Source organism: Sesamum indicum, linkage group LG9 (genome assembly GCF_000512975.1).
Source record: "Sesamum indicum cultivar Zhongzhi No. 13 linkage group LG9, S_indicum_v1.0, whole genome shotgun sequence".
NCBI classification, from domain to species: domain Eukaryota; kingdom Viridiplantae; phylum Streptophyta; class Magnoliopsida; order Lamiales; family Pedaliaceae; genus Sesamum; species Sesamum indicum.
Window position 1 is genome coordinate 647,908 of NC_026153.1, and position 25,881 is coordinate 673,788.

At 32.1% G+C, this 25,881-nt stretch overlaps 3 protein-coding genes across 5 annotated transcripts; 1 reads left to right on the top strand and 2 right to left on the bottom strand.

Annotated features, from left to right (window-relative positions):
- On the bottom strand, positions 1,407 to 3,655 carry LOC105170009 (protein CENTRORADIALIS). Its single transcript, XM_011090579.2, has 4 exons — positions 3,311 to 3,655; positions 3,088 to 3,149; positions 2,041 to 2,081; positions 1,407 to 1,929 (listed from the first exon to the last, which is right to left on the bottom strand). The coding sequence occupies exons 1-4, from the start codon at positions 3,512 to 3,514 to the stop codon at positions 1,706 to 1,708; spliced, it is 531 nt and encodes a 176-aa protein (XP_011088881.1). The 5' UTR covers positions 3,515 to 3,655; the 3' UTR covers positions 1,407 to 1,705.
- On the top strand, positions 7,620 to 10,822 carry LOC105170010. Its single transcript, XM_011090581.2, has 5 exons — positions 7,620 to 7,893; positions 7,999 to 8,267; positions 9,008 to 9,219; positions 9,304 to 9,565; positions 10,348 to 10,822. Exons 2-5 carry the CDS (start codon positions 8,001 to 8,003, stop codon positions 10,672 to 10,674), a joined length of 1,068 nt encoding a protein of 355 aa, XP_011088883.1. The 5' UTR covers positions 7,620 to 7,893; positions 7,999 to 8,000; the 3' UTR covers positions 10,675 to 10,822.
- Positions 16,398 to 23,112, bottom strand: LOC105170011 (transcription factor TGA9). 3 transcript variants are annotated; one of them, XM_020696539.1, is made up of 12 exons: positions 22,789 to 23,112; positions 22,540 to 22,634; positions 22,062 to 22,144; positions 21,576 to 21,788; positions 20,697 to 20,741; positions 20,462 to 20,521; positions 20,296 to 20,373; positions 20,073 to 20,121; positions 18,856 to 19,127; positions 18,549 to 18,770; positions 16,800 to 16,942; positions 16,398 to 16,708 (listed from the first exon to the last, which is right to left on the bottom strand). In XM_020696539.1, the coding sequence occupies exons 1-12, from the start codon at positions 22,902 to 22,904 to the stop codon at positions 16,618 to 16,620; spliced, it is 1,467 nt and encodes a 488-aa protein (XP_020552198.1). In that variant the 5' UTR covers positions 22,905 to 23,112; the 3' UTR covers positions 16,398 to 16,617. The 3 variants fall into 3 exon arrangements, with proteins under 3 accessions (XP_020552198.1, XP_011088884.1, XP_020552199.1); XM_011090582.2 differs by having other exon boundaries at positions 22,540 to 22,631; positions 22,789 to 23,111; XM_020696540.1 differs by lacking the exon at positions 20,697 to 20,741.

The following is a 25,881-nucleotide window of genomic DNA, read 5'->3' on the forward strand; positions in this document are numbered from 1 at the left end:
TATATATTTATAATTCAATAGCTGGTTTGATTTTTACACCAAAGACAAGTGAATTGATAGGTGATAGCCTGCAACTGCAAATGGGGGATACCTTTTTGGACCTTTTGTTTTCTCTTTTGGACCCATCCCACTGCACTGTGCTGTGCTTTGCTTTGCTTTTTTCTCGTGAAAATTCGGAAAAACCTACCCCTATATTGCTCCAAATTCGTTGTTTTTGAAATTCATCCAAAAAAATAAAAAATAAAAAATCTTCATATTGATAAATGTAATTTAATTTCATAAACAATTTGAAAACCTAATGCTTCACACTTAAATGGCTCCCTTTTTTGGTGTAATTTTTACTTTTATGTTTTTTAAATGTTTTAGGGTGGATTGAGGCCATGAACAACAACTTTGCAGGTTTTTGAGTTGGAGATCGAGTCTACTGGCAGGATAATAGGTTGATCTGAAAACAGAATTGTTAGACTTTGTTGGATCGGCCATCAATAAGAATCCTTTAATACTTAAGTCAGCACGAGTTAAATGAGGTAGGGTTGAGAAGCTAGAGCTTCCAGTACTATTAATTTCGTAGTACATGTCAAATAATTTTTCTTGGTTGGTCAAGTAGAGCCGGGTTGATTGAAAAGATACAGACCCAGCTTTCTTTTTTGTTTTTCTTTTAATCCACACATGCACTTACTCACACACGTTGCTAATGAATTTTGAACCCAACATCTGTACAATGAAATCTTGAGCCCTAAGTCATGGGGGTCTCCCCTAAGCGATAGATACATACTTAGCTTGTTTGGTGATTCCTGTCTTTTGTAGGGGCAAAATAGTCCATAATTGGTGGGGTAATTAGTGTTATTGTTGATATATTGTTTATATATGTTTTAAGTCCTGAAACGCGGCGATCAGAAAAAGCATTTTCTTTGTCCTTCTTCTCATTAGTAATAAATTAAGTTTCAATTTGTGTCAAGCATGCACGTAAATTTTTGTGTATGTTTCTGATTTCATGAATCATGTATATATATGTATATATATATCCCTAATTTATGCTTAATTATGTAAGATCGATGTACAAAATATATTCAACAATATATTTTCAGTTTAGTTTGATTAATTATGTATGTATACCATTAATTGCAAAAACTAAAAATCATGAAAAAGTTCAATAATTATTTTTTATTTGGTTCAATTTATAATTATTTGTGTTGCATATTATAAGACAGAATTAAAATATATTAAAGAAAAGTATGGAAAGTCGAAACCTTCACAAAAGTACGTACGTACATGCCCAAAATACAATATATAATTAATTAACTAAGAATTACATTACGTACAAGCCGCAATTTAATTTCTTTCATTACACGACTATATATATATATATATATATATCATAAATATATTACACAGTACAAGTACAACTACGGATTAAGCATATATGCAGAAAATAACTAAGTTTTATTTGGAAGGTACCAATTATATCTAAGTGTGGGGAGTCTCTAGTCATTACGTACATACTAGGAAAGAACCCACCCCACCCACACATTGGTATCACTTATTTTTGTACGTAGGATCCAAGACGTACATTAGTTGTAGTAGTACTAGGAAAATGCACATCTACATACATAGAGACATACAGATGCATACGTATAGGTATGAATATATATATATAGTTATAGGAGTTGTCGGGATATATGACGATGATGATGATGATGATGAGCTAGCGCCTTCTAGCAGCAGTCTCTCTCTGGCAATTGAAGTAAACAGCAGCAACAGGGAGACCTAACTCATTTTCCTGGGCAAAATTCCTGGTATTGAATCCATCCCTACAAGCTGGTGCCCTCACGCATCCTAATTGTCTCTTCTTCTGCTTGAACAGCACAAATGCAAACCTGTGTATTCCTATGTTTGGCCTCGGCATCTCGTAGCTCACTACTTCTTTTCCTGCAGTACATTGATAATTACATGTAAACAAGAAAATTAATTAATTAATGTGAAAACAAAGATTTAAATAAGATATTAATTAAATGGAGTATATATGATCTTTATTCATACCGAATGAGGAATCTGTGGTGCCAGGGATATCTGTGACTATCCTGTGAGTTCGTCAAATCAACTTATGTTTGTCAGTAGATTTAGTACATATATGTAAAATAAAAAACAACGTAATTCATTAGTTAACTGCACTTGTCAGGTGTTTTTGAAAGAGGGCTCATTGTTTGTCAAATGTTTATGTGATTAATTAATTATAAGTACATTTGTCAAGCCACATATATAAGCAATATTTTTTTAACTAGGGTAAACAATTGAGAATCCGATACAGATTTAGTTATTCTATTTTAATATTGTGCTTTATGTAATTTCGACAGTCAAATTATCACTATTCAACAATCAGATAATACGATGTTGAAATAGAAGACGTGGAACCAGGCAAGAGTATATTTTTAAAGGGTAATTTTCCATAGGAATAATGAAATGAAGGATAGTCGACACGACAAACAACATTTTCATGGATCATCACTTGGACAGAGATTTAGTTGGAAGTGACTCGATGAAACCTACTTTTTTCATAGGATGAAACAAGGGTTTTTCGTAGTGCGTCTGACACATATGATGCGGGATTTGTGGACCTTACATCACATGTAGTGTAGACCATCACTCTAAACTTACGAATCTCATGTATTATCACCAAAAAAATTTTATAATACATCTTGTACCTTAAAGTGAACGAACTTTCCTAGGAGCTTAGTTTTTTGCAGAGAAATCTTAAAATTGTAATGCAATAGTATTTAAATTTGTTTGCATTTAGAATTACGTTTTAATCTCCTTTTTCTAAAATTAATTTCTCTTCAATTTTATAGTCCACCCAACACATACATATATATATATATATATGATCGACCCCTCCAATAGACTATTTCAATAACGGTTTCTACCATAATTTTTTAAAAAAACTAAAAGAAAAAACCCTAAAAAGTGTGTTGTGGTTGATTACCCTCTTGGATGAGAAAAGGGTGTTGATCATTCCAAAACTCTAGTTTTTTGAAGAATACTAGTTTATTAAATCAATCAGGTCTTAAGCAGTTAAAAATGAAAGCATACCAGTGCAGGTGCTCCCTCAGATATGGATCACTAGGACCAGGAACATCAGGGTCTGTCATGATCTGATCAAACATATATATAAACGAGGAAATTATTACTGAAAACCCACGAAATATTTGCACGTACTACTTTAATTTACACAAACTCCCAAAAAAATATCAGCAGAAATTAGAAGAAAGAAGTAGTGGGGTGTGTAAAAAATCATTAGTAAAATTATTGTTACCAGGGTGAAAAATGATCTCATATCACCACCATGGACCTCAACCCTAGGTTTAGAGGTGACTGTGGAAGGGAAGAGCTCATGGCCATTGTAGACATGCTTGTTGGAGTTGTAAGTGACTGACATTTTGACGGTGGAGGAGAAATGATCGACAACGTCTCCGACCACCCTACCGATCACAAGGGGGTCCGATGACATTTTTGCCATATATCTAATATGATCAAGAGGAATAGTTATGTTTTAGAGAGAGAATATATATATATATATATATAGAGAGAGAGAGAGAGAGGATTTATAATATTTGAGAACTTTGTCTAAATATGATGGTATTTTTGCTGAGAATGGAATAGCAAACCCCATATATTTATAGTGGCAGCAAGCTCCTGAAGAGGAAGAAGCTGATCATTGCAGACTCAGTGGACTTCAATTAAAATAATGGGCTTTCGAGAATAAGAGAAAAGGATTTCATTTGAAATTTTTTGGAAAAAAGAAAAAAGCAAGAAATACTAGTTGCAAAAGATGATTTGACATGCTAGCTACTTCTATCTCTCTACACACACACACACACAGAGAGAGAGAGAGAGAGAGGCATTTTCCACCATTTATATGGGAGGATATTCATCTTTGATGAGTAATTCCTTTATTTTATTGTAAGTAAAGAAAAGGGGAATTTGCAGATACTGTTTGGGACATATATCTGCAGGTGATGAGCTAAAAAGAGGAGTAGCTATAGACTTTGGTATTTAAGGTATAAAAAGGAGAAAATTCGGAGGGGTTTTGGGGAACTTCTGCTCAAAGTATTATTGACATTACTATATGTGGTGAGAATAAAAGAAGTGAGAGAGAGAGAGAGAGTAAGCATATATAAAGTTAGACCTCCACATTGTTTGAACTATATGTTAAATTCCAATGGTAGGAGGGGAGCTAAGCTAGTTACTTCATCTACATGATCAGGTCTTTTCAAGAATAAATTACCTCACTCTCAACTACCTCTTTGGAGGACCCTTTCTTCCTATAAATAGAAACCCCTCTTCCTCTCTTTCTGCATACTCTTCTCACCCCACACTCCCCCCCACCATTCATATCTCTATCTATTTATATGTTAATCTATTTATTTGAGTTTTCCTTCTTTAATTTTTTAAATTAACATTTTGATTCTGCATTCTTTCAATTTTCATGATTTCAGTCATTTTTCTTGCCAAAGAAGCGTATGAACATCTCACCTGACCTTTTAAAGTTGGAGTTACTGTTCTTATTTGCTAATTTTTGCTAGTAATTTTATCATTTAAGTTTTTAGAATAGCATTTTGCTAGGTTCACCTCGTCTTCAAAGTTTTGAACCAACGTAAACAACAATTAATACATGTATATGTGCCCCAACAATGATAATCTTTACTGATCAATAAATTATACTAATATGTAGAACCAAGAAAACATAAATTTGTGTATGAGAGAGGGAGAGAGAAAGAGGGTTTCCATTACCAAAACTAACAAAGTATATATGCTGCAAAGGGGTATTACTACTCAAATTAAAAAAGTTACAATCTAGAGGTCCAATTAGGGTCTACCCATCAACCAATGTTGCAATACCACCTGATATTATGTCATTAATTTTATGTTATGTAGCAGTTTTTCCCTATAATTAATTGTTTGAAATGAAAGTGAATATATATAGGTACGTACGTAGACACCCCTTCCTTCTTCCAGAAAGACAAATTACATTTGCTCCACTATATGAGACAAGATAATGAAAACTATAGGGAATCCCTTTCAACATTCTTATTAATTAAGCAGATATAATATTTAATTTGGTGTAATTACTTTAATTTTATTCCTGCATGTAATGTTGTAATTAGATTCTTCCCTATCTTCAAACTCCTTATTACTTTTATTATTGCTAGTGAAAGAAAATTTGACGCCTAGGTTTCAAAAAATTCATTAATTAATTTTATATATATATATTTGGAGAGGAGGTAATTATTAGGCTGGATTAGTTGTACGCATGTAATCGATTCATTCATATTTGCACCTTTAAATTATATATAATATTAATAATAATAGTCATTTGATTAATTTGTGACTATGTAATGTCTTTCTAATTTGATAAATAGGAACATAAGTTTAAAAAAAAAAAAAAGTTAATTATGTAGAGACAACATAGGAAGATGTTAAAGTTGATGTGCACAATCTGGTTGGTAGTTTTCTGTTAGCAATTCTCCTTAAAATTTAAAAACATGATTGCTCATCTACTACATTAATTTTTTTATTGAATAAATATCATGATATATAATATATTTCACTATTTCATAAGGAAAAATGTAAATTGATTTGTGGATCAAATGTTTTCAAGCTTCCATATGTGGCCCAATTACAAACACCTAATATCAATATGGATCCAGCCCAACAGTGGGCTAGCATGGAGAAAGGATCCATATGGGCTGGCCCATTTTAGCCCGTCAAATATGGGTCGAGCTCCGTGATAAGTATGTCCGCCTGAATTTATTTAAATATTTCATAAACTCGTATGCCTTTTAAAATATTTTTAGATTTTTTATAAATTATTATATCTTATTTTAAAAATAAATTCTTGAAATGTTAGGGGAAAAAAAATAACATTGTGGAACTTACAAACGTCATACTGCCGGTTTTTTTAAAGTTAACATATGTTATGATATCTTACGAGTTTTTTTTCAGAAAAACTATAAACTCATCCAAATACTCCGTAAATTGAAAAATCCAAACTCGTATCATTTAGGGGGGGGGGGTTGTAAAAATAAAAAAGAATAAATTTAAAATTAAAAATAATAGTTTAGGAAAATTAATTTGTGAAGGAAAAATGGGGGGTTGCGAATATTCTTGGAGTGAGAGGCATAAACCAAATGCAATATTCCAAGGTGGATATGCCTTTATCCAAACTAAACATTAAACTTGACAAAGAGTGTGACAGTGTTACAAGTAACATGGAACACACACAATTTTAAGTATTTAATTATTGCTTGGAAGACTCTATTTCCTAAACCATAAAATTTATATTTAATATTGGCACCTAGTATAAGATGATTATATATATATATACACACTTCTCCCAAAAATAAGAGTATTTTTCATTCTTTTAAGAAAAATATCAAATAAACTAATGAAATTATTACCTTATTTCAAGAAAAGAAAGAACATCGTGGAAGTAATCAACCACAACTTCTCAACGACCATCCATCAATATTTCAATATACGAAGAGTAAACATTAATCATAACAAAATGCTTTGGATATAGTTAAGAATTACAGTAAATATATTAATTACATGTAAAATTATGGCACATACAGGTCAAAATTTAAAGCTTTACATCGATTTGTTTAATCGTAATTGATGTATTAACTCATGATAATTTTTAAACCATATTTATTATGATGTAGGGGATAATTCTTTTTTCTTATAGTGATCGATAAGTCGAGTTTATAGATCGAAAAAAATACAAATTTTTATGAAGACTGGTGGTATTGGGAACCCTAAGATTTATTTATATTAGGAATAATTAAGTCTACACCTCCTAACTTATAGTTTATTTACATAAACCATCATTATTTTTTAAAAAGTTACACATATGCCCATCAAAAACATAAATATGATTCACACGAATTAGCACTGCTTTTTTGACAATTTATCACATACATCCTTCAGGAACGTCAAAATCATTCAAACTACTCATATTTTTTGGTTGTTGGATTTAGTTTGTATAATTACACAAAAGATATGAATGATTTGTATAAATAGATTGTAAACCAAGGGTGTAAATGCAATTATGTATTTATAGTAACAAATAAACTTAATTCCAACATTACATTTAACCTTAGTCATGCAACTGGATTTAGTAAAAGATTATGAAATCACAATAATAATTATTTTATTATTATCTATTTTTCTAAAAGCTCATGAATTTATTATTATGCTTAATTATATTAATATATTAATTAAATGGATATATTATTAAAAAAAATTATTTATTTTTGTGACGAAAAGAAAGAAAGATGTAAACACATGTGAGTTTTTTTAGATTATTTAATATATATGATTTTGTATTTTATATTAATATAAGATACATGAAGATAAATTAAAACACATTAAATTATATTTTTTTAAAAAACATTGACAAACATTCTAAGCGTGTTTTGTAGCTGTTTTTGGGCTAACGGAAGCACACAAATACCGGACTTAAAATGAAATGAAAATGGATAAAGTACCAAAACATGATAGAACAATATATAATAATAAAACATAAAGAAAGAGACAGAGGTGTCTTGCATTTACAAATAAACCCCTGTGCACCATTGCTTGAAGCTGAGAGATTGATCCCACAATGCCTAAATCCCTGCAAAAGATATTCAAACTGCACAAAGTTCAATTATTAGGTTGAGCTATACTTAAACTTTTCCAAGATAGATCAATTTTTAAACATCTCAGCCATCATTTTTACAAGTCAAAGCAGAGGTAAAAGCATAGCAGAAGGGCTACATGATAATCTCATCTTGTTAGAGATTGAAGGATCTGTATAAAGACAGACTCCAACCAACATCACAGCAAACAGCGCAGGTGAGCTCAAAATGAAAAATCCCAATTTGAAATAAAGTTTTACTATTTATTGTTTTATTTCAAGATTCTCTTTTTTTTTTGTTGAATAATTTCTGTTGGGGGCAGAAATGGTTTTCAAGAAAATGGTTGTTTTGATGATGGGTTGTCTGGGGTTGGAGAAGCAGCCCACACAGCCAGCTCCTCCTCCTCCGGCTGAAAATGGTAAATCTTTGAGCATTGATGTAGAAGATTGTGGTACAGCAAGGATCAGGCTGAGTGATGGCAGATTCTTGGCTTACACAGAGAGAGGAGTCCCCAAGAATAAGTCCAATTACAGAGTTATTGTTGTTCATGGATTTGGCAGCTCCAAAGAAATGAACCTTATGGTTTCCCAAGTAATTGAAATTCATTTCTCTCCCTTTATTTTATTTTTTCTTGATTCTTTTTGCAAGATTTCCAGAGATTTTAGTAGCCATAGATGGATTTAGTTAGAAAGTTCTCCAAGTTATGATTGTGTGTGTGTGTTTAAATTTTTGGTGTATTAGGAGTTTAAAATTGGTTGTGAATAATCCATACTCTAATGAAAATTGAAATACAAGAATTTATTAGAATTTTGAGGACTTCCACCATAATTTATAGCTTTCGTGTGATTATGTTTGTTGCAAAAGAAACATGGTTGTGTGATCTGAATAAGCTTCTACATTTTGTAAAGCAGAAACTACAACTTTATCTCTACTTCTGTCTAAATGTAGTGTATTTCTATTTTTTCCCTTTTTCTTGTTTGGATGAAATAAATGTAATGTATTTTCAAGATGTTGTATGATGTCCCTAATATTGTTCTTGTCTTTGGGACCTTTTGGATGAGTTGAAGATACCCCTTCTGTTAATTGATCGAACCGGATATGATGGAAAATGAAAAATACAATACTTACCAGAATTTTTGAAGAATTTCACCTTAATTTCCAACTGGGCTTTTTGTGATTATTGCAAATCCTTGCCAACAATTTATTGCAAGGTCTGAATAAGCTTCAACTGATTATATAACAGCAACAGAGTTGTTTCTCCTTCTGTCTAAATGTATGGTATTTTTCAAGAAGTTACATAGGTATGTCCCTAATATTGTTTTAGCCTTTAGGACCTTTTGGATGAGTTGAAGATATACCTTCTGTTATTTGATCGAGCCGGATATGGTGAAAGTGATCCAAATCCAAAGAGATCATTGAAAAGTGAAGCATCTGACATTGACGAACTCGCTGATAAACTGCAATTAGGGTCCAAGTTTTACGTGCTTGGAGTGTCGCTAGGATGTTACCCCGTATGGAGTTGCCTAAAAAGAATACCAGATAGGTAAATACAAGATAACTGTGCTAATTTTGCTACTAGGCTTCAAAATGATGTTGATTCTTGTCATGTTTCACTATGTGTTATTAGGCTAGCAGGCATTGCACTTGTGGTTCCGTATATAAACTATAAATGGCCGTCTCTTCCTAACAATCTAACCAAGGATGACTATCGCAAGGGCCTTGCACGATGGACACTTTTCGTTGCACGTTACACTCCCAGATTGTTGTATTGGTGGCTAACTCAGAAATTGTTCCCGTCGTCTACCGTTCTTGACCGAAATCCAGCATTTTTCAGTAGAAAAGACTTGGAGGTGCTGAAGAACACACCAGGGTACCAGTTGCTTAGTCAGGTAAATTTACTAATCAACCTGCAAGTATTAATTAACAAGAATTTTAGTATTATTTTTCTGTTCATGAAATGCTATTGCTATAGCATTTGCAATTTCAACTTAAAACAGCTTATCTGTTTTTCAATACAGAAAAGCTGCAAGTGGATGTTTGATTGTCCAGCTTTTGCTTCTCAAGTTCTAGAAAGAAGCTGTTTTAACTTAAAAGCTAAAGGCTGGCGCATGCTGCTGTTAACTGCATAAGCTTTTTTGTGTATGTTGAATTTTAATTGGGCAACTATAACCCCACTACTATCAACATCTTCCGAAAATACCCTGCCATGGCCGCTACTTCCTTCACCGCGGTTGTCACTACCACCCCCACCACACCAATCGTTCATCAATTTCTATTTATACATATATATAGGCATGACTTATTCACATATGCAATATATGTGCACATCTCTCTGTCTATATATTATTATGACTTAATGATATCTTAATCTTTTTCCCAAAAATAATTAGAGTACCGAACACCCTTTTCGGTAATTTTGCATTTTCGAGATGTACTTCACAAACACTCCCAACTTTTACTACCACGTATCACTTCTCTACAAGCACAAAAGTTTGCAAACACTCCCTCAGTAGTCTGTCTCTATTCAACTTTTTGTTGGAAATTTGTAACTCTCCATCCCACGAGTTCAGTACAAAACGGTCTGTGTGTGTATGTCTTGTCTTTGTTATGCCTAGATTGAAATCCTCCAACTGATTAATCTTACCGCCAACAATCTTGTTTTACACTGCAGAACAAAATAAGGAACCGAAGTGTATTCGACTCCCTACGTCGAGACTTCATTGTAGCTTTCGGCAAGTGGGACTTTGATCCCATGGATCTAACCAATCCATACCCTCAAAAGGAAAGCACGGTCCACATCTGGCAGGGTTACGAGGATAAGGTTGTCCCATTTCAGTTACAACGGTATGTGTCCAGTAAGCTACCTTGGATTCGGTACCATGAGGTTCCGGACGGAGGGCATTTGCTTGTCTATGATAGTGCAGTGTGTGAAGCCATCTTAAGGTCTCTTGTGCTCGGAGAAGATCCTCCGCTGTACAGGCCTGAAATAGCCAACTAGCTTGCTATTTTTTCCATTCTTGATCATCAGAAAAGATTGATGGTCGTGTAAGTAGTTTGGTTCAATGGAGTGGATGTAGGTGAGTGATACTTTATTTGTTTCAAGAAACTCTCAGTTGTCAATGAAATTGCAGTTGTTGAAGACAGAATTCACTTGTAATTAGTTCTGTGAATTCTTTGTTTGATTTTTCATTGTTAATGCTCTACCAAAATGTTACAACTCTGAATCTGTACTATGTATTATACTAAAAAGTGTTCACTGCAATCCAAGGAAATTTTATGTAATTATAATTCAAAAATTATTTTAATTATACTAAAAAGTTTTGAAATTACATTTAAATTCTTTTCAAAAAAAATTGCTTACACCTAACACCCTTATATTAAGATTTGGACGAAAAATGCTAATTCTAAAAAATTTATATAAATTTTTAATTTTATCCCTCATTTATTATTTTTATGTATATTTTTGTATTTATGAGGGGATAAATGTAATATATATAGAGAGAGTGAGGTTAATATCATAATATTTTCTTTTCTTATAAGTATATAAAATTATTACAAAAGAATGTTAAATGAGAGGTAAACTTGAAAATTATATAATTTTTTTGCTAATGACTGCATTTTTTCGTCCAAACCCTATTGAAAGGGGGTATGGTGTAAATAATGAATTTTCGAAAAGAGTGTAAGTGTAGTCTTAAAACTTCTTTAAAAGAATGTGTACTTTTGGATTTTTAGAGGGGGTTTAAATATAATACCCCAAAAAAGTTTTAAAACAATGATTTTAGTAATGTTATGAATGATTACATGATTATTTCACGAGGTTAGATCGAAATATATAGTAGATTATTGCCTCACTAACTATATCTCTGTTGGTAATGAAAATTTGTATTCAAATTAAGTTTAGTGGAGTCGAACCAATTACATATTAAGTGCAGTCATTCTCCCTAGACCAACATGACATTTTTCATTAATAAAATTAGGGTGAATTACACTTAGGCCCCCTTTTAAAATGTGATATTATACTTTCATCCAAAAAATTTCAGAATTACACTTATACCCCTTTCAAAAATTCATTGTTTATACCTAATCCCCTTCTGTTAGGAATTGGATAAAAAATATTGATATTAGCCAAAAAAAAAAGCATAAAATTTTAATTTACACTTCATTTGACATTCATATGTAATAATTTTGAACTTATAAGAAAAAAAAATTGTAATGATATTAACCTCCCTCTATATATATTATTATATTTATCTTCTTATAACTACAAAAGACACACGAAAATATTAATTGAGAGATAAATATAAAAAAATTATTTAATTTTTTTTTCTTAACTTTTGTAGTTGTCATCAAAATCCTAACGAAAGGGACCAAGTGTAAACGGATAATTTATTGAAATCATATAAATGTAATTTTAATTTTTTTAAAAAAAATATATAATTTTATATTTTTAATCGGGGTCTAAGTGTAATTAATCTATAAAATTATAAAATATCCTAATGAGTGGAAAGGGGAAAAACTAGTGTTTCTGAGGTGCAAAATGCAATTTACTATAATTGTTCTATTGCTTTTATGCAAAATGATGGAACTTACAAATTATAACTTTTTCATGATATTTTTTTAAATATTTCAACAATAGCTGTCTATTGAATCAAAATAGAAGGAATGCAATACAGTGTAGAGTTTAATTTATAATTCTTATGAAAATAATAAAGCAGAAATGAGAGTCCAATTTCAAAAGTTGCCTCCAACTTGGCCCAATATAAATGGGCTGTATTGGGCTGTATTGGGCTAAGATTGGGCTCTATTGGGCTCCATTGGGCTAAGATTGGGCTAAAATCACAAAACAAATTGGGTGAAAACATAGCAAAATTCCGCCCAACCCATATGCAATTATGATCCCAGCATTTTATGGGTTCTGCACTTTGAAGGTTAAAAAAGAAAATTTGAAACCTTATATTAAAACAAAAAAGATAAATTAATAATTATATTACATTAATTTAATATAAATTATTTTTTTTAAGAATAATCAAAATTGATTTTCTAACTTTGTCTGAAATTCAAACTCATAACTTGTTTTTCACAAGAACAAGACAAATAATATAAAATAGTGATAATTATATTTATGCCTTATGTATAATTGCATAAATCATCCTTATAATTAAAAAAGTAGAATAGATTGTGTAATAATATTGACTTTTTCCCGGGAGGAGGGTGTGTGAAATTTTTGAAAAATTAGTGGTGATTTGTATAAACGATGTTGACGTTTTTATGAGCGTATATGTAATTATCTAAAAAATATGGATGATTTGTGTAAATAAATCATAGATAAGGATGTAAATATAATTAATAATCTAAAAATTAGTCAGTTATAATGACTGGTTTTGATGAACCTATTATATCATAACAACTTGAAAAATATTATTTTTAAAAATAAGGCTGAAAAAGTATTACTAACCTCAATTATTTATTTAAAGGAAAAAACAAATGTCAAACTTTCTGATGCTTACAGAATGTTATTATTATTAATAATAATAACAGCAGAAAATCACATCTGCCCCCCCCAGATACTTTGTCGGCAATTAAAATTTAAACAATCAATCATTAACATAATTAATTATTATTTCAACTAATTAAATAATTAATTCTTTAATTTTTGGTTTTTGGTAACTACTCTTGACATTGAATTTGGTATAATCAGCCTCCACTCCACTTTTATTTATTTATTTATTTTTAATTTTATGTTCTTGAATGAAATGTACGGTTGAGCTTTAGCAATCATGTCTTTTTAGTTTTGTCCATACAATATTTTAATTAATGAGTACATCATTTTCGATGAAAACATGATTGTCAATCTAGTTAATTATTAATTATTAATTTATTAATTTTGTCCATACAAAATTATTTATTTGAATTTTAAGAATTTTTATTTAAATTTAATCTGATTATTAACCAATTCAAATTTGACTCAAATTCGAAGTTATCGACTAAAATTTGTATCAAAATTTAGTTTATTATGTCCAATCAAATAAAGTTTAGAAGAGCGTTCATCAATCAATTTTTACTCGATTATCGAGTAATTTGATTTATTTTCAAGTTTAATCAATGCTCTAATTTTTTCCATAAGAAATATTCAGTGATATTAGAATTTCAAAAGTTAATTAAAATACCAATTAACTAATATTCATACCCCGTCAAGAGAATAAAGAACTATATTTACTTCGATATGAAGTTAACTAACGACCCCACAACTTTAATCAAACTCAATTTGAACCTCAAGAAACGAACTATATGAGCATCGATCATCGTTCATTTAAAAATATAACCTTTACATAAAAATCGCAACAAAAGCACTAAAATGAAAATTGCCACCACATTACACATGAATGGGGTCATATTGCACGTAAACCTTTTAAGTTTTAACCTTTACAACTTTATCTTAATAATAATTAATTGGAAAAAAAGAAATGAAAGTTTGGTGAGAGGTTGATTGCAAAAAACCTAATTTGTAAAGGGACGTAATAATATTAAATTAGTGGGGATAAGGTCATCTTCCCTCGTACCCAATACAAAAACGTTATTTGCAAAAGCACGCGGATAGTGACACAAACTTATAGCCTTTGCCCATTATTTAAATAAAAAAAAAATGATATCGGAATAGGAATATAATTTTCATATAAATTCAAATAAATGGAATCTAACTTTGAGAATGCGGCTAATTCGCTACAGCGTTTATGTTAGTTGATGTCTTTATCTCCAAATCTTTTAAATGTATCAAAATGACACCTATAAAGCAATTTTCTATTCACAAAAAACTTGGGTCTAATCAATGTACAATCTATGTCTGTCCAATTTCATGTAATTAATATAATTGTTTAGTTTAGTGATTAAAATTGAGATTGTATGACTTAGTTTGAGTCTACTGAATGTGTGGGTATTTATCTTATTTTTATTATGAGTTTATTATAATTTGTTATTTTCTAATTTTTTAGTTATACTGATGTATTGATTGAATCGATGTATTGCTCAGTTGCACAATTTAATCAACTATTCATATAATTATATGTTTCTTTATAATTTGAGCGGACTTAATTAATCATATGATAAGTGATAATATATTTACGATACAATTAATTATGCTGCTTAATTGCATACTAATCACATAATAAACGACACTCACTCCTTATAATCAAGAAAAATGCAAGCAACATCCTGTGATATTGCAAATAAATAAATTATCCCCCTATGAAAAAACAAATTTAGCAATTTACCTCTCTATACTTTTTAAAATGCAGCAATTCATCCCCTATGTTTTTTAAAATACAGCAATTTACCTTTTTAAATAGAAAAATTAATTACTTTATTTTAAAAAAGCTCAGGAAACAAATTACCATATTTTTATTATAAAAAATAATTTTACTCGCTTATAATATCACAAGAGCTAAAGTGCATCTTATAATCACTCGAGTTTGATATGGGAGCTAGAAATTTCCCAGTGTAGTGCTACTTGTAAGGACATTAATGACACAAAAATAAACAAAGCTTATCCTTTTCAATACTTATTTGAAACTTCATATTTGGTCAAACAAGATGCATTCTTTTTATTTGATTTGCGTCTATAATTGATCTGCTGAGTCCATAAAAACACCAGTTGATGAGAATTTAATCATGTTAACAGTCTTTTTCTTTTTTTTTTAAGCGATTAACTATTATTATTTGAATTAATTTATTATAACTTTTTTTTGTCAAATATTAATATCTAACAAAGATAATTACAATAATTATACCCTTATCAACAATATCAGAAAAATGAAACATAAACGACGCATACTATTACAGTAGACAACACATACTATTTGAATCCATATTATGCTAATATAGTATAATTGGTGCTGTTTGATCTTCTGATTAAATTACAGACAACCCCCATAAAATTATTACAGTCACAAAAAACATGAAATATGGAATAGGATGAAGGTTAGAGTTTCTTAAGACCTGACTCCAAAACTCAATTTATCAACCAGCCATCAGACGATCCAACTGCAAGCGCATGCATTCTTACATATTCTGATACATTGAACCAATATTAATACAAGTGCAGTTTCTTTTTATAGGTATTTATTTTTTATTATATTAATATCTATTTTCTGAATCGAGCTTCAAATTGTGGTATTCTAGGACATATACGTATGACCTCGGCCCCAACGCCAACCTCAACCGCGATCAATATATATAATAGTGACATCAGTGTTATGGGAACCTGAAATTTTCAATAAATGTGGAAGCAGAATGTTCATTGATTGCAACTGATAAGAACGGAGAAGAAGAAAGAGTTGATAAGATCGAGAGCAAATTACAAGGAAGAAAACAGACAAAACTGTATAACCTCTCCATCCAATTTCTCTCCTTTGCTTTTGTCATTTGTGCCTTAAACACAACTACTTCATATCTATATCACACACGCTTCACACCCCAATTTTATTTATTCTATTTTATATTTGTCTTCTTAGCTGTACAGTTACCGTATTTAAAAATTATGCTGTGAAATCATTAAAAAGAACTCTGAAACATTATAATAAACTAAATTTTCTCATGTTACGATATGCTCGTATTTTGATCGACACATGTAGCAAACACGCGCATAAAAATCTTAATGGATGATTATATGACATTGTCTACGAACAGTGTGTCTTGTGCCCGACACGTTGTGGGTAGGAACAGTGGTTTAAAGAAGATAATTTGCATAAATATTGATTTACATTTACAAGAGGACATGATTATAGTATAAGAAAAAGAAAACAATAAAAACCTAGAACAAAATTATAGAAGAAAACTCTTATATATCTTCTCTAATTAAGAGTAGCCTAGACAACCTCAAATGCTGGGGGACAACAGCATGAACCCATATCCATCATCTAATAATCAAGACACTCATACGCATTGATCAGAAGTTGGAGAACTGGTTCTGAGACGATTGTACCATCTGCAGATCCGTCGTAGTCGTCTGACAAGAACTATCGTCCACGATTAACGTCCTGAGAAAAACACAAATTAATACCTTGCACGATGTAATTGACCATTTTTCTAAAAAAAAAAGATGTTGGGACGAAATGTAATCGATCTTACTCTCTTGGCCGAGACGCCCATAAAGAGCTAAGAGCTCGTAACCGACCATAGTACTCTCCGATTACTAGGAAGCATCGAGCGGCTTGCCGGACTGTCAAAATACGGCGAAGTTGGTGAAGTGTTTGTTGCCTTAGGTTATCAGCCTGTAATTTATTTGAAAAATAGAGCAAATATTTTTAAGTTGAAGAATGCAATAGAATATCATTTGGAGGTAAATATATAAATATTTATCAAAACAACAATCATCAAATGGAAATTGAAATGGACCACATTTGCATAATGCGTGATATAAAGTCTAAACAAACTTCCAGAGGGAATTATTGAATCCCCTGGAAATTGTCTTATTATCAAGAAAAAATGTTATCAGTTCCAATCATTAATTTTAAAATACAGACGATTCATTAAATATTTCAATTAGCTGGTGATGTGTTCATTAAATATTTCAATTAGCTGGTGATGTGGGTCAATATTCACAACTAATAACATAAATATAATTTTGCCCTCCCGAACACTCGACAGTTTTAATTGAATCCTCTATTTCAAATCATGTTGAAATTCCGATAACGCATGTTCTAATCTTTGGTCTAATTTAAGTGTCAGGTTTCTGTTGAAATTCCGATAACGCATGTCCTAATCTTTAGTTGTGGGAACACTTAGAGAACTCAAACGAACACTTAGAGAACTCAAACGGGTTCAGACACTATCCCAACTTGAATTATCTCTAATTTGCCAGGACGCACTCTTCGACTAGTTTATTCACATGATTACCAATAAACAAACAAAAAATTCGAAACATGCTAATCAACCACAAAAATTCCACCGAATTTATTTAAGAATAAGGCACCATAATGCTACCTAATAAAGGAATAAAGTTTAACTATTATTATAAATTAAAATGGAATAAAATATCTGCATGAGCGTACAGTTCTTGCAAGAAAACCGAAACACACCTCTATGATTGGTTAGTTATTGCAGCATTATCAGTGGGGTTCCACCAAAAGTGGACATATTTGTCATACCATTCCAAGATGTAATTGTCAATCAAGTATCAGACCAATCGAAAGCAATGTAATTTCCTTAAAGACATTACAAAAAGTTAATTCCTTGAGAAGGAAGTATTCTTTTCTTTCGTTTTCATGGTATAACAAATTAGCATTCCCATGTTGTCCGGTTAATAGAATATTCCCCTATTTTCTTTTTGTTCCGATTTCTATATATGTATTTACATCCGGATCATCATGAAAGATCGATCGTTATCAGACCAAGGATGTAAGAATGAAGTACAGATTGATACAAGTGAAACATTTGGAGAAAACTACGTGAACTCGAAGGAGGGGATCACGTTGTCTGAGAAAAGACTACTACTGGACATAGTTTTTTTGTAAGAAAGTGTAACGATATTCCTTTTTCAGACAAGATAAATCGGAACGTAAAGTTGGAAAAAGAGGGTAATAAAGGTTTCATTTTCATTCTCTTTAAGCTACTTTTTCTTCTGTTTCATCAGTTCCCAACATTTTAACTTTCTTATCACTTATCTCAACTAATTAAAGCTCAAAGATGACTTATCAAATCAACTTGCCAACATGCATTTGTCGGGAAGGAGGCAAAGATGATGAAAACATAGATATTTAACATTTTAGCAACAGGCCATAAAATTATCACTTTTCCATAACGGAACTAATCTAAGTGCAAAAATTCATAGCAAAAACGGCGTTGAGAAATTTAAAAGAAGCAAAGAATTAAAAATACCTGTCGGACAAAGCCTTCAAGATTTGAAAGCTTCCCCAATGCAACAGCCATGTGATGCATGCTGTCATTAATAGAACCATTTGCTATAGTATCGATCAACGACTGTTGTAGTTGTTCAAGACCCTGTGAAAGCGCCTCCTCAGCTTGCTGTGAGGACTGCTGCAGACCGTAAATCCCCATAACTTGCTGCTCCGTTAACGGATCTAATTGCGTAATTAGCATCTGATCAAGAAAACAAGAACATTAAGTTATGGTTTACTTACATATTGTTTCAGACAATGCTGCACGAGTATGAATTTGTGGAAACCTTAATTAGATCGGACGGGCGGAAACCACCCATCCAAAGAAAACATCGCTCGGCGGGTGTAGTCCACATTCCGGTAATCAGGTGGAAGACATCGGATTTAGCGGCAACCCCTTTCAGCCGAAAGATCTCATCGTAATGAGCAATGTATCCATCCACTATTACCCTCAAATCACCATCGGATAAGTGAGCTTGCAATGCGGTTCGAAGCTCGGACATATGCCTATGGTCATCCTCTAACCACCGTGCGTATTCCATGTCAAATATTGCACCACCTTTAACAAAAAAGGTAAAATAACTACTACATTATCATATTTTAATAATTTCAAGGGAAAAAAAAAAGGTCCATGCAGGCCATGCATGTTATCAAGATTGGTTCACAAATGAACAAAGCGCAAGACGACAACTTCTAGCACCAACTGCAGCCATTTGCGTTTTTCTTTTTTAATTTTCTAGAACTTTTATATGTTTACTCACATTGTAAGAAAGTTGTAGTTGTGCTAAGCTACAAAAGGTTGGTGCCAGAATTCAAGAATTGGTGTGGTGTACACAAATATTTGCAATATTTGGACAAATTAAACAAGTTTGAAACACAACAACACACACACACACATATATAAATAATCAAGGACACTATTGCTGACCAGGCAGTAAAAGTCGAAAGCCATGGTCATACTGAGATTTGATGTGATTCTTTTTTACCTGAAACAGTCATGAAAATCTCTGACAGGGTTTTTGGAGAAGTAGAAATCTCTTAGTCAAATGCAAAATTATGTTGTTTTAGGTGAAAATAAAAGGCCAGTCTTGATTTGAAAATTGATGCTTGCTATGTCGGACAAAAGGCTTCTTGAAGGTCCAGACAAAGCATGCTGCTTATGGTCAAAACTGTGGATTATTAGGTGAAAATCTAGCAAAGTCTAAGAATCAAAGGGTTTGACATTTAGATATCTTTTTTTCAAATGGACTGAAAAGACTATTTGCTCCCTCTTTCTCAAAGTTCCGTGGCTTCTTGCCATACTCACACAATCAGGTGAGAAACATATCAATGTGTGGGGCATGCGCACATATATAAAAAACCAAGGACGAAAAAGTCAAATATTTTGAGTATGAAACATTTTCTAAGTGAGAAAAGAATGGTTCTTGAATATTCATGGAAGTGGTTGGCACTTGAGAGAAAGGGCAGTTCAGTAAATTACTATGCAGGAAATAATAGGACATACCAGAGCTAATATTGCCACCTGCAACCCCACCTCCTCCTAAGAAAAGTCCCTGTTGACCACAGCAAGTTAAGAAGATGAGAGAGAGAGAGAGAGTTCAGAAAATCAATTATAAGTTTGAATTTTTATTTAATTTATTATAGGGGATTAAATTTATGAAATTTTTTTCTGAAAATATCAAACTTCTTCATTGTACCTATGTTATATATAAGCTAGCTAGTTTTACCTGTGACCGTGCCCTCTGAAGGTCTTGTTCCAGCTGAGTGAGCCTAATCCTGCTTGATTCTAGCTGCTGTACATAAGCCTGCAAGAAAACAACAATACTATAAATATGCACAACTCAAATTTACAACTCCTTGTTTGGGAGAAAAAACAAAAAATTGGGAATCCACCTTCTTCCTAAGCCTGCTTTTCCTTGCTGCTTCCCTATTTTGAGCTAATCTTCTCAATGTCTGTAATCAGAGAATGAACCATCAGCTTCAAGATTATTCTTTTTTTTCTGGAAAATAAACACTAATTGCCGGCCAAGGGGGAAGAAGAAAAAAACTCAAGAAATTTTAGAAGTCTTGTAAAAGCCAAATTCTAGGCCATCCATGCATGTGGATAAATGTGGATTTTTTTCATCACCTTGGCATCCAGAACTTTCTCTGAATTAGAACCAGGTCCCCTTCTCTGCATAATTTTTTTTTTAAAAAAAATTAAATAAATTAGAAAATTGTTTTCTTAAGCTAAAATATATGCTCAATAAACATAAAATACTAGAGTCAATAAGAGCAGCTGGAATAAATTAAATATATTGGTTCAGTTTTTCTCAATCCCCTCTTGTAAATCCTCTGAATTCTTCTGAAGTGAAGGGAGGAGGTAACGTGTCAGAAATGGCAGAATCTTTTGAAAGATCTCATGTTTTTTTATTACCAAAAATCAAGTTTGTAATAATTAGAGGATATGTAAGAATTTCTCAGAGTTCTGATACTGTTTCCTGAAAAGAATTATGATGGGGGGTGACTGCTACATGCATAATGAAAAATGTTTATTCCGCTCCATCGCTTACCATTTGTTGGATTTGTATTTTATTAAAGATTATTGCAGAAAAGGAGGCCAAAAAGCCAAGAAGGAATTGAACTACAGTTCTTGGGATGGGAAAAAGTAGGTAATTATGAACTAGGACTTGAACTACAGTTCTGGAGATAAAGCCAACATTATTATAATGGAGCAGTAAAGATAAAAAATTGATACTGCTACTGTAAAGATTCTGCTTTCTCTTTGATTACTTGTCAGAATAAAAATCAGAGAATCCCTCAGTAATCAGAAGTAACTCAGCCCTTTTGATACAAATCTTCTTGCAGTTGTTGGGATTTGGGATTCGAGACGGGGAGAGAGAGAGAAACAATAATAACAAGGATTAGATATAGCAATAAAAGACACAACCTTTTTCCTGAAATATTGGGATTATGATAAAAGAAGGGAATAAGAATTATGAGAATAGATCGATCAAGCACAAAAAACCTTTTCTGGAGCTTGTTTGGCAGCTGGTTGAGTCTGTGAACCACCTGTTCTTGGGCTATCAACTCCACTTCCGGTGTCCATTTGCGGCGGCGGAAGGCGGTGGTCTGAAGATGTCTTTCTGCTGATGGGAGAGTCAGGCTCCAACCTAGTGGTGGAAAGTGTGTTGACAGCTGATCCGGAATCAGTACTCTCTTCTCCTGATTTTGAGCTTCCCTGTATTAATGACCAAGAACCACCCCAAGAAAGTAAGTCAAATGGCTTTCATCACTATATCATCCCCAGAAAAAAACAATTCTTTCTTCCCCAAAGAAAAAATCAAGAAAGCTCCAAAAGCTCTTAAAAGATAAGCTCAAAGCTCATAATTTTCAGCAGCAGAAGTTACCTAGAGAGATTTTTTCCACTACTAGAGATATATAGGAAGAAAGGGATGAAGATAAATAGAAATGGTCAAAGAAAGGGGAAGTTTAAAAGGGAAATTGTGAGTACTCTTGGGGTATGTTGCTGGAATCTCATAGGCCAAGAAGGGAACATTTCCAGAGTTGCTGCAGGCCTGACTGTGGTGTATAAAGCTGCACAAAATCACAAAGCAAAATCTTTGAGGATCAGAGAGGGGAGAAAATAAATACAAAGACTTGAAACTTTTGCAGGATTCAGGAACACCCTTGTAAAAGGAGAGGAACCTAATCTCCCTTTATATGTTTTTTCTTTTTCCTTAGCAGTTATGGAGTCAGTAGAAATCATGCAAGCAAAGTCTGGTTTTTTCCTTATTTGAAACCCCACGCCATTCAAATCCTTTGTCCAAGAATGATTTCTGTATTAGAAATGGTAAGGCCCTTTACTTTGGCTCTGTGGACATGTTCAAAGCATACCACCCCCACCCCCGCCTTGTGCGTGTGTGTGTGTGTGTGTTTAGGAGTTGGTTACACTTAGCAAACGTCATAGAAAGGAAGGGATTTCAGCATACGTTGTTTTGTCTCATCATTGTTGATCTTCACTCCCTGGAGAACTATAGCCTCTTCCAGCTCTCCAAAATCAAACGCAGATCCTTCTTGATTTCTTCTTGATAACAAAACAAACAGGAAAAATGAAAATAAAAACCCATGTCAGAAATGAAGAAACAAACTTGAGAAACTCACTCCCGTCAAATCAATATCAACCATTAGAGTGAAAGAACAACCAAAAAATGTGAAGAAAAATGAAATCTTTGGCATACATGAAACTCGTATTCGGGTGGTGAAGCATGTGGGGCAGCGAATACGGAATGTGGTGATGATGGTGTGAAGGTCCAGACTCAGACAAGGCTGCCTCTCCAAGTCTTTGGCTAGCCATGCAAGAACAAAACACACTCTCTCTCTCTCTATATATATATCCCTCTCTCTCTCGCTCTCTCTCTTCAGATCATCATAGTAGTAATACCTATGCCAACATCTCAAAGAAATAAAAACCCTTGAAAATTTGTTGCTGTATATGTAAAGAGATGATTTCAAAGACAGAAAGTCCACTTTTCTCTGGGCCAAAAACTCAAACAGGAAGAAGAGCAAAAGATCAAAGCTTTCTTGTCAAACTATATATCCAAGCCATCAAAAGGGGAGTGGGGGAGGGGTCCAGTCTTTTTCTCATTTGCAAAAAATTATTATTAATTCTTGATTTTATATTATTTTTTGAGGGGTCTCTTTCTCTGTCTACCTCTATTTTCTCTCCTCCTCCTCAATGAAGAAAAAACTGTCTGATTATTCTGTTTCAGTCTTTGCTTTTATCCATCTGATAAGGGGTGGTAGTAGCAGTAGTAATTATTACCATCCATCAGTATTGAACCTCAAACCATGGTATGGTACACAAAATCTTGTCTGAACCCCCTCAGCCTTTGTGGGGTTTTCACAAATGCTATGGAAAAAAGATTTAATTTTTACATAATAATTCAATTATAATAAAGAAATGAAAAAGGTGGGGTCTTTGGCAGGAAAGCACTAGAATCAGTACTGACTCCTACTCCACTCTCTCTCTCTCTAACCACCTGTGCTTTCTCATTGGCCCTTTTCTAGGGGGGCTCTTCAGAATTGCAAGTACTAATCACATAATTTTGTACAATGTTGCTGGACTCCCAGATAATTAATATATATCATTATGCATATATACACGCTGAATTTCTTAACATTAATTATTTTTAAATTATAAAAAAGGTAAAAATTATGTATAAAGTTGTCTTTAAAATTAATAAATATAATTTATGATGTTATATTATTATTTTTAAATAGAAACGACATTCTAATTTTGATAAAATTTGTACTCATTTACTCCAGGTGAAACCCTGTAACCCACCCCTATCACAGCCCGCAACCTGTCCACCCTTATTGGACTTAACTAGTTATATAAGTTCAATTCTTTCTCAACATTTTGGAAAAAAGGAACAGTTTTCTAACTCAAATCACGTCACATTTGCCATATAGACCATTAGATAGGTAGGAGTTTCAGTAGTGGTAAACAAATTAATTATCAATAAATAAGTCGAGACGAGTTTAAGTGAAATTCAACCAATAATATTTGGCATGAGTCTAAGTCAAGTCCCTGTTTTATTCGAACTCATTATCAAACATAGTATTAACTGAAATGCATCTTTCTTTGGAATTTAATAAAAAAAAATTGTGTTCGGACTCACAACAAATATACTAAGATACAAATTCATATTATATGCGGGATTTTTTTTAAAATAAGAAATAAAAAAAATAAAATTATAAATTAATATACATGTCTAAAATGAAATTACATATGTTAGAAGGTAAAAGAGTTTAGTTTTGAGTAATATGGATATTTGACAACTCACACCCCTTGAGAAATATTTAATTGCACTATTGTATTCTAAGATGTTTGCTTAAATTATATCCCTTTCAACCAAAACAATTGATTAAATAAGCACCAATAAGAACACCCACTTGTGTAATATAATAATTAATTAATATTAAATCCCAAGTTTTGAAATGGATTTGTTTGGTATTATCCCCTTTGTTGATGGGTCAACATCCATTCCCTGTCAATCACCCTAGTGAGCCATGCCACATCAAGATTCTTTTCCCTTAATAGAAAATAATATATCCCAATTTATGTCCATTGCTTGGGCAGCTCCATGGTAGCTACCCTGCACTTCATTACATCATATATGCTCTATATATTTCACACATTAGGTATAGATGTGTGTATACATATACATCTCTTTTATAATATAATATACTCCCAAAATCTATCTTCTTTTCCTTTCCCTGGAGAAACAAAACCAATTATTGCCAATGTGTGGAATGATATAAGGAGTTTTTGTTCCTATATATTCCAGGCATTTTATTATGAATATTTCTTGATAATATCTATCATCATGGAGGGATATATTATATTCGATTTTGAATTATTTACTGAATAATATAGGAAAATTTTTAGCCGTATTCCGAGACTATAAATATCTCTTATAAATTTTAGATATATATATATATATATATCATTGTCAAAAAATTGTGAGACTTTAAATATTAAGATGATTGCAATTATCCATATATGATAAGTCCAATATAAACAGATTGTTCAAATTCCAGAGTATTAGATTTTGGTAGATAGAGCCATGATTTAATTTCATGATGGATAGGTGGATGATTGATGTAGCAATATTGTTTTATATAGTATATATGTTTGTTTTGATGTAGCAGTTTTGCCTGTAATATGCCCCCCACCAATTATTCTCCTCATTTGTGCTAATCATTGGCCAAGCCAAAAATGTTGGTCTTTGCATGTTGTCTGTGTTCATGCACCTCAAACTTATCATCTATTGGTTTTCTATGAAAATCCAATTATATTTGGAATTTATTCGAGTGTTTATTTATCAATATTTTAAGAAAAATAGTAATTTAAATCAGGTTTAATCTCATTGAATTAATGTATGATAAATATTGATATATTAATACTTTTTTTTAATCATACATTAATTATATGGAAATATTCTTTCCTTGACATGTAATTAATTTAAATTTGACAAAATAGGCTGGATTTTAATTATTTAAGGTTATAGGTGTAGCTTACTGGTCTTAATTCTTGATGTATGTATATGTATTTGGTTTGTTTATATTAAATTAGTGAGTGCTTTCTATTAGTACCATATCAAATTATGTTATCATCGATTCGAGAATAATAGTTAATTGGGCTTTTAAATAATGGGTTCAAGTCAAAATTTCAGTCTAATTACACTTAAAGCTGAAGTCCCAAAATTCTCTGTAAGCATTTGATTTCCAATTTAAGTCCCAAAGACGTGTAGGTGCATAACTCACTT

What these genes read in the sequence shown, in the direction of transcription:
- LOC105170010 (XM_011090581.2), top strand. Translation starts at nt 8,001, where the DNA reads ATGGTTTTCAAGAAAATGGTTGTTTTGATGATGGGTTGTCTGGGGTTG. An exon ending in CTAAAAAGAATACCAGATAG is followed by an intron (nt 9,220 to 9,303) that starts GTAAATACAAGA and finishes ATGTGTTATTAG; the next exon opens with GCTAGCAGGCATTGCACTTG. An exon ending in GGTACCAGTTGCTTAGTCAG is followed by an intron (nt 9,566 to 10,347) that starts GTAAATTTACTA and finishes TTTACACTGCAG; the next exon opens with AACAAAATAAGGAACCGAAG.
- LOC105170011 (XM_020696539.1), bottom strand. Translation starts at nt 22,904, where the DNA reads ATGGCTAGCCAAAGACTTGGAGAGGCAGCCTTGTCTGAGTCTGGACCT. An exon ending in CACCCGAATACGAGTTTCAT is followed by an intron (nt 22,635 to 22,788) that starts GTATGCCAAAGA and finishes TTTGTTATCAAG; the next exon opens with AAGAAATCAAGAAGGATCTG. An exon ending in TGGGCGTCTCGGCCAAGAGA is followed by an intron (nt 16,709 to 16,799) that starts GTAAGATCGATT and finishes TGTTTTTCTCAG; the next exon opens with GACGTTAATCGTGGACGATA.
- LOC105170009 (XM_011090579.2), bottom strand. Translation starts at nt 3,514, where the DNA reads ATGGCAAAAATGTCATCGGACCCCCTTGTGATCGGTAGGGTGGTCGGA. An exon ending in TGAGATCATTTTTCACCCTG is followed by an intron (nt 3,150 to 3,310) that starts GTAACAATAATT and finishes ATGTTTGATCAG; the next exon opens with ATCATGACAGACCCTGATGT. An exon ending in CACCACAGATTCCTCATTCG is followed by an intron (nt 1,930 to 2,040) that starts GTATGAATAAAG and finishes AATGTACTGCAG; the next exon opens with GAAAAGAAGTAGTGAGCTAC.